Source organism: Terrapene carolina, unplaced genomic scaffold (assembly GCF_002925995.2).
Source record: "Terrapene carolina triunguis isolate 2854851 unplaced genomic scaffold, T_m_triunguis-2.0 Scaffold211, whole genome shotgun sequence".
NCBI lineage: Eukaryota > Metazoa > Chordata > Testudines > Emydidae > Terrapene > Terrapene triunguis.
In genome coordinates, this window is record NW_020664562.1 from 11,269,300 (window position 1) to 11,281,501 (window position 12,202).

General features: G+C 42.7%; 1 protein-coding gene across 1 annotated transcript; it reads right to left on the bottom strand.

The window, feature by feature from the left end:
* Positions 1-295: 295 nt before the first annotated feature.
* LOC113407345 (coagulation factor XIII B chain-like) lies at positions 296-11,870 on the bottom strand. The gene is made up of 4 exons (XM_026655750.2): positions 11,701-11,870; positions 4,203-4,379; positions 974-1,162; positions 296-315 (listed from the first exon to the last, which is right to left on the bottom strand). Exons 1-4 carry the CDS (start codon positions 11,759-11,761, stop codon positions 296-298), a joined length of 447 nt encoding a protein of 148 aa, XP_026511535.1. The 5' UTR covers positions 11,762-11,870.
* Positions 11,871-12,202: the final 332 nt, after the last annotated feature.

A 12,202-nucleotide genomic window follows, 5' to 3' on the forward strand; every position in this document is an offset into this window, starting at 1 on the left:
TTCAGTGCACAGGCTGGATGGTGCTCACTGAATGAGATGACTATTCAATATTTCTTTTCATCCTCATCTTTCTATGTGCAGCCCATTGCCTTATTGGCCGCATTACTCACAAATGCCCAAGGCAGGAGGAAGGAACTATGCAGGCCATCCCAAACAAGTGCCACTAAATATGAAGCTGCACAGTGTTTTCAGTTATTAGAAGCAATCCCAGGGAGATGGGTAAGTGGGCAAATGGCAGGGGATGCTGTCAAAAGCACATGCTTATTCAATGGCTCTGCAGTTTAGCACATGGACATCAAAACCAGTATATATTTTCTATATATACACAAGAAAACTAAGTTAAAAGACTGTTAGGGCTACAAAGTGAAGCATCCCAAAAGTCAGGAAATTCCAAAGTTAAGGCTGCCTGTACAACCTTAACTTTGCCCCCTGTGTGTATACATTATGACTGGCCTTTAACTGCATAATCATACTGTATTTTTTCTAGAGCAACCCTGCCTCATTCAGAGTGAAAGTTGAACAATGATTGAGGCAGCAGTTTAATACTCATTTTTGCCCACAGTGTTCAATGTGAGCTCTGTTTCATTCACTACACATTCTGCAGTGGTCTGGAGCACCCCGACTCATGCAGTAAAAAAAGCTTCTCATTCAGCATCTAGTCTGCTCACTGAAGGAGAAATTCATCCCTGCACAGAGGAGCAGCACAAGGCCTATGCACCATTTATGCCCTACCTTGTGCTGGCCCATTGAACAGCAATGAATTCACCCTGAATGAGGCAGGAGCCCTGTGGAAAATACAGTATTTCATCATGTAAGTGATGCCTATAGAGGGAGATACAGTCCTCATGAGTGATTATCTCTAATGGAAGGGGCAGGTGTCACAGTCCAGAACACTACATGCACCTACTTGACTCTACACAAGAAATCAAATAAAACTGAGAAACTGAAATATCAAAATACAGTATAGATTTACCAGAGATGCATGAAGGCAAATCCATGTGCCCATTAACACACTTCCTGACTGAAGGGGTTGTGAGGGTATATCCTTCACTGCACATAAATTCCAGTGTGTGGTCACTCTGAATCAACTGTGCATGTCTTCGGCCATTGGACAGAAGCAGATTTTTGATCTCCAGTTGCTGTTTTGTGAGGCTACATGGTGCTAAAGAAAAACCAGAAAAAAATGAAAATGATAGGAATGTATCCTTGTCCAAATCTAGTAGCCCAAAATCCCATATAAAATTAATTATTCACCCAATAAGACAGAAATCATAATCTTAATTTATTACAAATGCCAAGGAAATAAGCCTTAAAACAGAATAATCCCTAAAGAGGATAAACTGATGATGTATGTTTATTGGCCAAAGTCTATTCTTTCTGCAAATGGCAAGCAAGGGCCTGCTCCTGCAAACTGGACGCATGCACGAGATCCCACTGAGACCAATGAGACTACTTACATTCGAAGCACTTTTGTGAATAAGAATTGCAGAAGTGCATCTAGGGCCTGCTCTTGTTGCTGGTGAAGTCACTGGGAACAAGATTGGTATAGACTTTGTAAGCAAGCCCATTTGTTCCTCCATACTGTAGCTGATATTTCTTGATGGAAAGGCCTCAGCCCTCCCCTTCCTACACTACTAAAAGGTACATCAATCATTTGAAATGAAAAGAGGCACTAAAAAGTTGTCAAATAGAAACAGAAGTTCTAAAATCCTACATCATGAACACAATTTACATGCAGACTTAGACATGAAAAGGACAGGGTAAAAGGAACAGTAATAAATCAATAAAATTAATTCCTGCTATACTTACCTGCCAGGACTGAAGTTTAGGGTTCAGTAATTTCCCCTCACAGATGATAACATCACAAACACCTAATATAGGTGTTTTAGGTGTTAATAGTGTCAAGAGATGGCAACAGTTATAGGAGAAGACACACACATGACTGAATTCAGGTCTTTGCAACTAAACAAGCATTTCATCTCATCAACTAAATTCAAAGGGTTGTCAAAATAGCAGTAGGCTGAGCTCCAAAATCCCCAGTGCTGCATTAAGAATAAATGATTTCTCATTAGAATGACTCTCTTACATTTTCAAACCTCACTTCAGTACGAATGAACACAGACATCGGCTCGTGCCAGAGTACGTGTGTTAAATCAAATCACTCACCTGCACACAGTTTCTACATAGTCAGGAGACAATCAAAGCCATATTAGGCCGTGTACAGCATTTGGGTGGTCAAACACACGTGACACAATAGCTTACATGGGTCTCTAAGCACTATGGGCAGATTTATGCAATAACCCATATACACATCCGTCCAGTTTGTATATAACTTTGTCTAAGTCAAGTAGCTAGGACTGCAATTATCCGAGGTCCTAACAAGCAGTATAATCTTACGGTATCCCCTAAAAAGATGAGAAGCCCCTGTACAATACCAAGTAGTTCTAGGATACTTTGCTTTTAATAAGACTCCCTCTTATATAGTGTAAGTAAAAACAGGGCCGGCTCTGGCTTTTTTGCCGCCCAAAGCAAAAAACGCCCGGCCGGCCGGAGCAGCAAGGGGGCGGGGAGGGGAGGAGGAAAACAAACCTGCCCCCGGCCGGAGTGGCGAAGGGGGAGGGGAGGGAACAAACCGGCCCCCGGCCGGAGCGGCGGGCGGGGGGACGACCAACTGGCCCGCCTGCCGGAGCGGCGAAGGAAAGAAAAAATAAAAACAAACAAAAAATGCCTGCGAGGCGGTGGGAGTGTGGGTGCAGGGGGACTCCCGGCCCTGCAGACCCTGGGCAGCGGAGTGCGCACCCCGGCTAGCGGGGGGGGGGGGGAGAGAGAAGGGGGGCGGCCAGGGCTTCCTTAAGCGGGGCGCTTGCCACGCGGCCCCTCCCGCTGCGCTGCCTGCTGGGAGGGCTCCGCGCCCCGCCGTTTGGCAGGCAGGGAAGGACGCGGGCTGCCCTACCAGGCTTGCTGCAGGGCGCTCCCCTCCTCCGCCCCCTACAGGGCGGTGGGAGCAGTAAACCAAAAAGAAAAAACCTGCAGGGGCGGCCAAAGCGGTGAAGCGCAAAACAAAACAAAACAAAACAAAACAAAACAAAACAAAAAAGGATTAGATGGAATGCTGCCCTTTGAAATCTGCCGCCCCAAGCACGAGCTTGCTCGGCTGGTGCCTGGAGCCGGCCCTGAGTAAAAATATCACATACGTTCAGTGTCCTGAACGTTACCCTGCTAGTTTAGTAGTGTATCAGCTAATTTGTTTAGTAAACTACATTAAAAGAAAATCAACCCACAGCCTGTCTCTAATAACAAAAACTAATATAGAATTAATGGACTTTCTTATAGAATTTTGGAATTTTAATCGCTTCCATGCCTATTACAATATTTGGTTGGACCTTTGCAGGTATGTTGAATATCTCACTTCTTTACACACCATAGCTATAGTATGTATATAGTACTCATCCCCAGGTTTATCTAGGCATATCCAGTTAGCACATCCCCCTCACTCAATGGCTTTTTCCCTGCTTTCAGGGGAGGACTTTTAGCGGTGAAGCAGGCCATGATAAATGGAGAGATGCAGCCCTCTGGACCCTTCTCCAAGGTACAGCCTTGGGGGCCCATCAACTCCTATGAGACCACTGAAATGAGGATCTTGATAAATATTATTTGCCAATTTCTCCTAATGCTGCAGCTCTCTTCTCTTTCTTATGATAATACAATGGTGTTTCATCCCATATTCTTTGTTATGGATATTTTTACACCATGCCTCCAGTATTCAGGTCCTGTGTCATTGCTCGCATTTAGGGTTATTAACAACAAAAATTGTGGAATTTGATAAAATGGAGAAAATTCTCTCTCTTCTGTAATATAAATAAATAGATGTAATATAAATTGTAATATAAATTTAGACGTTCTGTTGTCTTATTATAAAAGAGACCCACCTAATTCAAATTTCATATTTGAAACTATTTGGTGATCTGCAAAGATCTCATTAATACAAACTCCTAGGGACCAGATATGGCTTGAGCCATAAACCAGATAGTTGGATCCAAGGATCAAGTGTGGTCCATCGGAAACATGAATCTGCTCTGAATTCTGACACCACTTCCCCTGCCCCCATAGTTGAGGAGCGTTTGAATTCATGGGTTTGATTTGGGTCCATCTCTACTAAAGAACCAACCCGTGGGAAAGAGCAAAGAAGCAGTTCCCCTTACCCAAACACTGTGGTGCAGGTGTCCAGGTTTTCCCACTGCACGTGATCCATTCAGGTCCTATCGGGGTGTATCCAGGATTGCACTTGTACTGCACTTTGTCACCTTCTCTATACTCCGATTTGTCATCACTAACAATCCCCCCAAAATCTATGGCAGGCGGCTCTTCACATGCTGGAGCTGCAATAGATGCACAAACATTATTGTTGTTGTTTGATGTAGGGAAATGTTCTAAGATCATTTGGCTTACTAATGAACACCTTACTGGTGGCTTTTCACAATTCATTCATTTTAATCATTTATAATTCATCTATCAACATGGTGCCTGGGAACATTACTGCACAACTCTCAGTCACTGCAATAACCTGACAGTAAAGGGAGAAAAGACGAGGAGAGAGATGCTTTACATTAGACTAAGGTTTGGCTGCACTGATGAGCCTTGCACCATGCACTGAAGATCAGCAACACAGAACTGACTCATCATAACAGGGAGCAAGCACCACAGTTGTGTACCCTCCACATGCAAGAATATCCTGCCTCCAGTCCCCAAGAGTGCACTTCAAGGGACTGTCTGCAGCTGTGCCTTGGCTGATCTGAACTGTCACAATGTGTCACACCATGTACAGTTTTATAGACTAAAACCAACATGTGGAACTGCTCACTATACAGCAAAAATATATATAGCAGAAAGAGGAGGTCTAGAGACAGGCAACTATGATGAGGAGCATGGAAAGAGCCAGAAAACTGAGACAATGAAGAATTTATTAATACGCTGCATGGTCCTGCTCCAAAAACCATCTTTGTTCAGATCCACAACAGTACTCTCTGAAATGGGTAAAAGCCCCTTTGCAATTCTTTCACAAACATCCTTGTAATTTAGGAGAAAAAAATGGATTGTGGATTACGAATTTAACCAATGGAGTTAATGTCGGGTTACAGTCAAAAGTAGATGAGCAGAAGATGAATTGGGCCTCATATGTATAACAGGGCTGGGGTGGAAAGCAGCATACAACAATAAATATGGAGGTCTCACTGCATTATATAATGTGGGCTCCAATATTGACCCGTCTTTTATCCCACATGATGGTCTGGTCCTTGTTTACCAACTAAATTGATACAGGCTGTCCTTTCTTCTGTAGGGTGGATTACACAATGCCTTGAAGATGGATGGGCTCCTTTACCAAAGTGTTTCCATGAGTAATTTAATGGTTGAAAAACTCTCTACCTTTGTCACATTGGTCCTTTCTTCCTGGCCATCAGATGAGCATTGTGCTCATGTATGGGGCAAAGTTTGGAGTTCATATGGGGAAATTTACAAGACTGAGGGATCCTAGGATTATGTCTGGATCTTTTTTTGTTTCTTCTTACTTTGACGAGTCACAATCTATTGTTTGAGAAGGTGTCAGTATCATAAATAAAAGAACTTACTGCCAGTGTCTGATTGTATTTAAATCATAAGGACATACATTTTATGTAAAGCACTAGAGCAGAAAGGTTTCAGAACTCTTTCTACTGACTGTTGTTGCCTTAGGTATCTTGGGTTTCTTCTTGTGGTCCCTTTTCTCCACCCTACAGAAGAAAGGCAGGTACATTCAAATAATAAACTACTAAAGCTGAGGGGAGAACTGACCAGTGAGTATTCAGAACTTATGAAATTGATTTTTTCTTGCATGTACCTTGTAATATTATACATTTTAAACTTTTTTTTTAAATGAGACCCTGTGGCTACCGACATCTAGAAGATGGAGCATTAACTGTCTATTATGAATACTACAAAGAATGAGCCTTTCCAGCATGGTTAGGTGTGTCAATTTACTACAGATGGTTACATATCTAAAAGCAAGGACAGGTGGAATCTAATCAACTGTGCTAAAGAGGGCTGGGATCCAAAGCCAAAATGCCTTAAAGTAAATGTATATTTGCCTTAATTTCTTTAATGTCTTTGTGTACTATATATACTAATAATTACATAAAGCAGCAGCAGCATTGGCAGGAACAAGGACTGGGGTGGGCCGTGGGGGGGGCAGGGTGTACAACACTGCTCTATTCTGGTACCTACATCTCCCTGCCAAAATTGTCATCCAGGGGCATGAGCGTCTCTTTAAAAAGACTCCTCCTCATATCTGGCAGCAGCAGCATTAGAAGGAGCCAGGCCTGGGGACAGATCTTACGTAGACAGGTTGAGGGATTTGGAGAGGGGTTGGTTTTTTCTCTCCTTTTCCTTCCTTTCCAGTGCTGGACTCTCAACCAGCATTTCCATCCCTGAAGCAAAGGGATGGGGTTGAGTTTGGACTTGGTAGGTTTAGAATGATCAATTATAACCTGTGTGGGTAGAGACCTATGGGAAGGGGTATGGTAGGCTGAGAAATCTTCTGAACAGGAGTAGAGGCTCTTTAGTGCTTGGGGATATTCAGTTGTAAGGGTGGAAAAGAAAGTCTCTCAGAAAGGTGAAATGACTTCCAAAGTTCACACAACAAGTCAGTGGCAGAGTCGGGAGTAAAACCCAGGTCTCCTGATTCCCATGCCTGTGTCCTATCCACTAGACCAGTGTTTCTCAGCCAGAGTGTTGTGACCTCCAAGAGTCTCCAGCCCTGTTTCTACCACCACTCATCACAGCCTGATCCCAGACCCAGGCCAGTTCTTGCTCCCCTTCTGCAGCCTTGCACCTCAGCTGCAGACCCCAGTCACCTCAGTATATGTCCTAATTCTAGGTCTGAGTCCAGTCCCAAGTCAGCCCTTCTCCTGGGATACCGTCATGCCAAATCTACACTAGCTCTTCCACTGTTAATCACTGAGGGCACAAATCACCTCCTTTGAGAGTGCCGAAAGTCTGCAGGAAGACTGGTCCTGCTTTCATCCATGAGACTTTACCAGGTCCACCAGCCACCAAAATGTATCTCCACACTGGAGCTGGGAGCTGCACTGAGCACACATCCTCTCTCCCTCTTCCTGGTCTGCTCCAGACTCCCCTAATTCAACGCCCCACCCCGCTGCCTCCCCACACTCTTAGCAGTTTGGAATGCAGTTCAATGCTGTAGTAGTTAGCATTTATCATTTTAAGAGATTTGCACTTACAGCTTTGTGCCCTCAGTGATTAACAGTTTAACCAGTGAGCGCTTAATCATTTAGGGTGGCTTGGCTAATGGTTACACAGACAATCATAACTTTTTAGTTTCAAAACTAAAATTCTAATTGCTTATATTAGGCATGGGGCTGTGCAATAACTGGCACTGTACAGATTTTTGAGCATATGAACTATTCTGTCTTACAGCTAGAAATGGCAGAAATATCATGTGGTTTTTCTTACTTTTGCTTTTAGAAAAAGACTCATTTTTTGAGGCCTGGATGTTTGAAAAGTTTTTATTCTACATTTGAAAAACTACCTGAAAATCTCCCTTAGATTAATTATAAAGTTGCTGTCAGGAATAACTACTGCTCATGGAAATGTAGAAGAGAGGAGTGGGTCAAATTGGATTATAATTGGATTCTGTGTGAATGAAGTAGTGTTGTGAGCATGCACAGTACTTTACAGAGCTCAAACAAGGACCAGGTCCCTTCTCCAAAGAGCTTACAGTCAATCACAGACCATCACAATGCACAGGATAGCAGTTCTGGTACCAGGACAGTAGGCTCAGACACATTGGTGGTTAAAATGATGTAGAAAGTGACAATGGAAGAGGTGAATTCTAAGGAGGGGGTCTGAAGTAGAGGATCCTTTTTGCACAGAGTGGGAGTGTCTTGATAGGAGGCGCAAAGCCACAAGAAGCTCACACTTCAATCACAATATAATTGCAATCACACCTTCCTGACACTCATGACTCATGCAGGTGGGTGAGAAAGGGTTAAAAATATTCAGGGGGTCAGAATTTTGGTCTTCAGCCTCATTCTTTGGTCACAGGCTCTAAGGGGCATGGTGGGCTGTGGAGTCAGCATGCTTAGCTCTTGGTTAGGATCTTGGCAGGAGGGAGCAACTTGTGTTTCTCTGTAGCAAATCTTCAGACTCTGAGTCAGTCAGTGATAAGTGGGTGAATAATGACTTAGCATGAAGCCTTCGGGGCTTGGGATGAAATCCTGGTGCCATGGAAGTCAATGGCAAAACTCCTATTGACTTCTGTGGGGCCAGGTTTTCACCCTTGGGTAGCAGCTGATGAGTTGGGAATGGAATTGCTTCAAGAGCAGTCAGAGGATACTTTAAAGAAAAAAATGCCCAATTGCTAGAAAAGATGCCCAGTTGCTAGATGATCTTAATCTTTTTGTCTTTAGGAAAGTGTTCTGTCAGGCATATGGAAGATGGTAAATTTATATGTAACTATGGGAAAACCTACCAAGAAGTTGATGAAATTTCATGTGTTTGCGCTCATAAATATAGTCCTGAAAATCTGCACACCAAAGTTATATGCACAAATAATAACTGGCCACCTTCTCCAAGATGCACCCATAACAGTATGCAGCATTTATGTTCTGTTGTGTTTCTGTTTAAAACTCTAGACGTTACTATCTTGGTCTGCCTAATATAAACACAAAAATACCAGTTCTAGCAGGTGACGTGTCATGGCAATGTACATTTCTGACGTGAGCAACTCTGTGATCATATTGCTGTGATATTCGCCCTTCCTCACTCAGTCCGTCCCTGCTGTTTGTCACCCCCACTGGTTGTGTCATATCTAGTAGTTAGATTGTAAACTCCTTGGAACAGGTACCAGGTATTTCCTCATCTTCTGTGAAGAGCTGATTGTACTTTTGGGCGCAATAAATAACAGTAATAATGCTCATCCTGCACCTGTTTCTCCTTATCCCCACTCCACAGCCTGTCTCTGCTCCCTGTGCTCCTCACCCCACTGAAGTTCAGTCAAGCTACTTCCTCCTCCTCCTCCAGGCTGACTGGGAACCAGTAGTGTGAACAATGAGAGTGCAGGAGAGAGTCTCCCTGCTCTCAGTTTTGGCTCCTGGCACCACAGTGGCCCTTAAAAGTCGGGAGGAGCAATTAGCAGGAAAGTCCTGCACAACACCTGCAGCCCTGGAGCATGCGCGGTGCAGACAGAATCTTGAGACAATTTCTCTGTCAAACTCTAACAAGTCCCCACTGGGCAAACTGAGATTTTCCTGTGCTTATAACTTGGCCAGATTTGGGGAGTACAGAAAAAGTCACATCCCTGACACCAGGTGGAAACCCCAGCCAGATTTCAATTTCCTACTCCAAAGAACGTGGGTGCTAGAGCTCCTTAACAAAACACTTGTAAGAATATGTCAACACACGCAAAACAAAATATTCTTTCCTCATTTCATTGTTATAAATGGCTGAAATATCTATTTTAACAGAAACTTTCCAAACAAAATTCAAACTGAGGAAGACACTCAGCATAGCCAATTTCAGCCACAATGATTAAAGTTTAACAAAGTTATAAGTAACTGAAAACTAGGTCTTATAATGGAAAGTGTTGGGCATCCTATTAACAGCCATCACTACTTGAGCCATCTATAATCCAGCCAAATTGTGACATTTAGCGACTAGCCTGTGTCCAGGACATATACAATCTGATGGTCTGAGTTATTTTATTTCTCACCCCCCATAAACTTTTCCTACCAGTCAGGAAGTGATAGCTTTACAAATTATTGCATAACAGCAATTGGAAGGCGGAGCCATCATTTCAACACATTTCACAACACCCAGAGGAACATGCTACAACCATCCAAACAGATAGTATAAGGCACACACTTCCCCTGTCTGATAGGATGCTATAGCAGGCTTCTTGTGGCACATCTTGAAATAGGTAACCAGCCATTTTTTGTGCATTCTGCTGTCTTTTCCCTGTTGTCCGAATCAAAGTGAAATCTACAATTACAGTCTACTCTGATTGTATCCTCTTTTCTGAACACTCTTTTGAGGGCGGTAGTTTCCATTATTCACTGCTGGAGGATCACATGCAATTACTAAACAGAAAGACAAAGAAGTTTAACTGGAAACAGGACATTAGGCTGTAAATTCCCTTCAATTAACATTATTTATATCCATCTTTTTTCCCCCCTAACTCCAAGGATTGCATTATAGAAGCACTTTCTGCATAATATTGTCAAAGTGAGATCCCTGTGGACTTGATGAAGTCTATAGCTCTTCTCCTATCTTTGCTGCTGGGAGGATCTGCTTAAGGTAATTTTATTTTATTTTTTAAGTGGGGAGCAGGTAGTTGTTGTTATAAGTGTCACTCTGATTAGGATGGAAAAGCTTTATAAAAAAAGGAGAGTCTTGCAGTGAGACCAAAAGTTGGACAGATATGATTTGTCTAATCTCTTCTGGAAGTTCATCCCACAGCTGGAACCCTTTCACCAAAAGTGCCTTATATCCCGCTCACACACACTCCTAGGCTGGTGATGGCATTGTCCCAGAAGAGTGCAACAGTCTTGCCATGTCATAAATGCAGATGTGATTTCCAATGTAGTTGGGACCTGATCTATTGGCTTTGTGATCAAGATCAGGAGACCACCCACAATATATGGGTTCCGGGGGCAGAACCCTCCCTGCTAATTCCAGGTGGAAGGTCTACCCCTTCCTCTAAACAGATAAGCTGGTTTAATTGTGAGTAGACCCTGGCAGGATTAACCCAGAGGTCAGAAATGCTGAACATAATCCTTAGTATTCAAATAAACCAAGAATCTTACAAACAAGACTCCTTCGCTGCACAACCCTGATTTATCCCCTTTAATAATTAGGTTTCAGATGGATCCTCCTTTCCTGCCACTAAACATAAATAGCCCTTATCTACTCAGGAACCCCACAGTGTCCTGGAAAGTCATCACTCCAAGACATATTTTACTATATGACATCGTAGGAATGGACAAAGCAGGTCTGGTGTCAGAAATCAAAATGCCCATCACTCTATACGCATATGTAAGGTTCCTGTCTCCATGGTATCTATAAATCAGGCCCACATGCCAGAGTGTTTTCTTCCATCCATATAACACTGAATCTGGGAGTGGCACAAAACACAATTTCTAAACAAACCAGAACGCAACGAATATCATTACAATTCACATAGTGTGGCATAAATAATAGATATATGAATACATGAGTGAATCTCATCAGCTGTTCTGATAACAGAAGTAACACATACAGATGTACTCAGCTTTTGCACTCTGAATGCTGCTATATTTTGGGGGATGCACTCAGCTCTGTTTTAACAGGCAGTAGCTCTGACATGTGGAAATATTCTCTAGAACTACCCAAAAATGAGACTCAATAACACACCTTCTGCCTTCAAAGATTTTCATTCATTCTGTTGTTAATGGCTTTCTCCTGTTTACTGAATATTCGATTGTTTTGTCCTTGTAAAGCGGGGTTGGGGATGTCTCCACTATCAAATGATGTGAGCTGAAGTTGTATATTTGAGAGTTCACTGGAACAGCACTTGACTGTGTGCAGCATTGAGCGTATTTAATATCACCCCACACCAGGGAAGAGTTAAGCTAAAGTGTTGTTGAATATTTGGTTCCTTTTGCATCTTACCTTGTCCCTTAGCAGAGAAAGCCCAGAGTATCTGAATGATGATACAGCTCAGCAAAGTCATTCTGAGGGTTGACCAATTAAATCCAGTACTTGCAATGGCTGATGTTGAGCTCTGTGCTTCTCTACATTCTGTCCTCAGCAACTGCTTTTGAAACTGATCATGCTTTCTACTCCCACTCAATACCTCTCTCTATCACCTCTCTTTCAACATCAAGATACCAGAGATAACATATGTAAACTCCACTGGGAATACTGTCCAACTTGTTTTTTTTCATTCCCCTTTTTGATTACATGGAATTTCTCCCCTCACAGTATGATGTGGAAGATACCTTGTGTTTGTCTCAGCAGAAGTATCAACTACTCAGTGTTCAGACACATCCCTCATGTATCAATATCAGATAAACACAGGTTGCTTAAAATACATTTTTGGTCTTCAGAAAGCTTCATTATGCAAAATGAGCAATTAATTCTTTACCACCAGGGTTTAAATACTACAATCTGT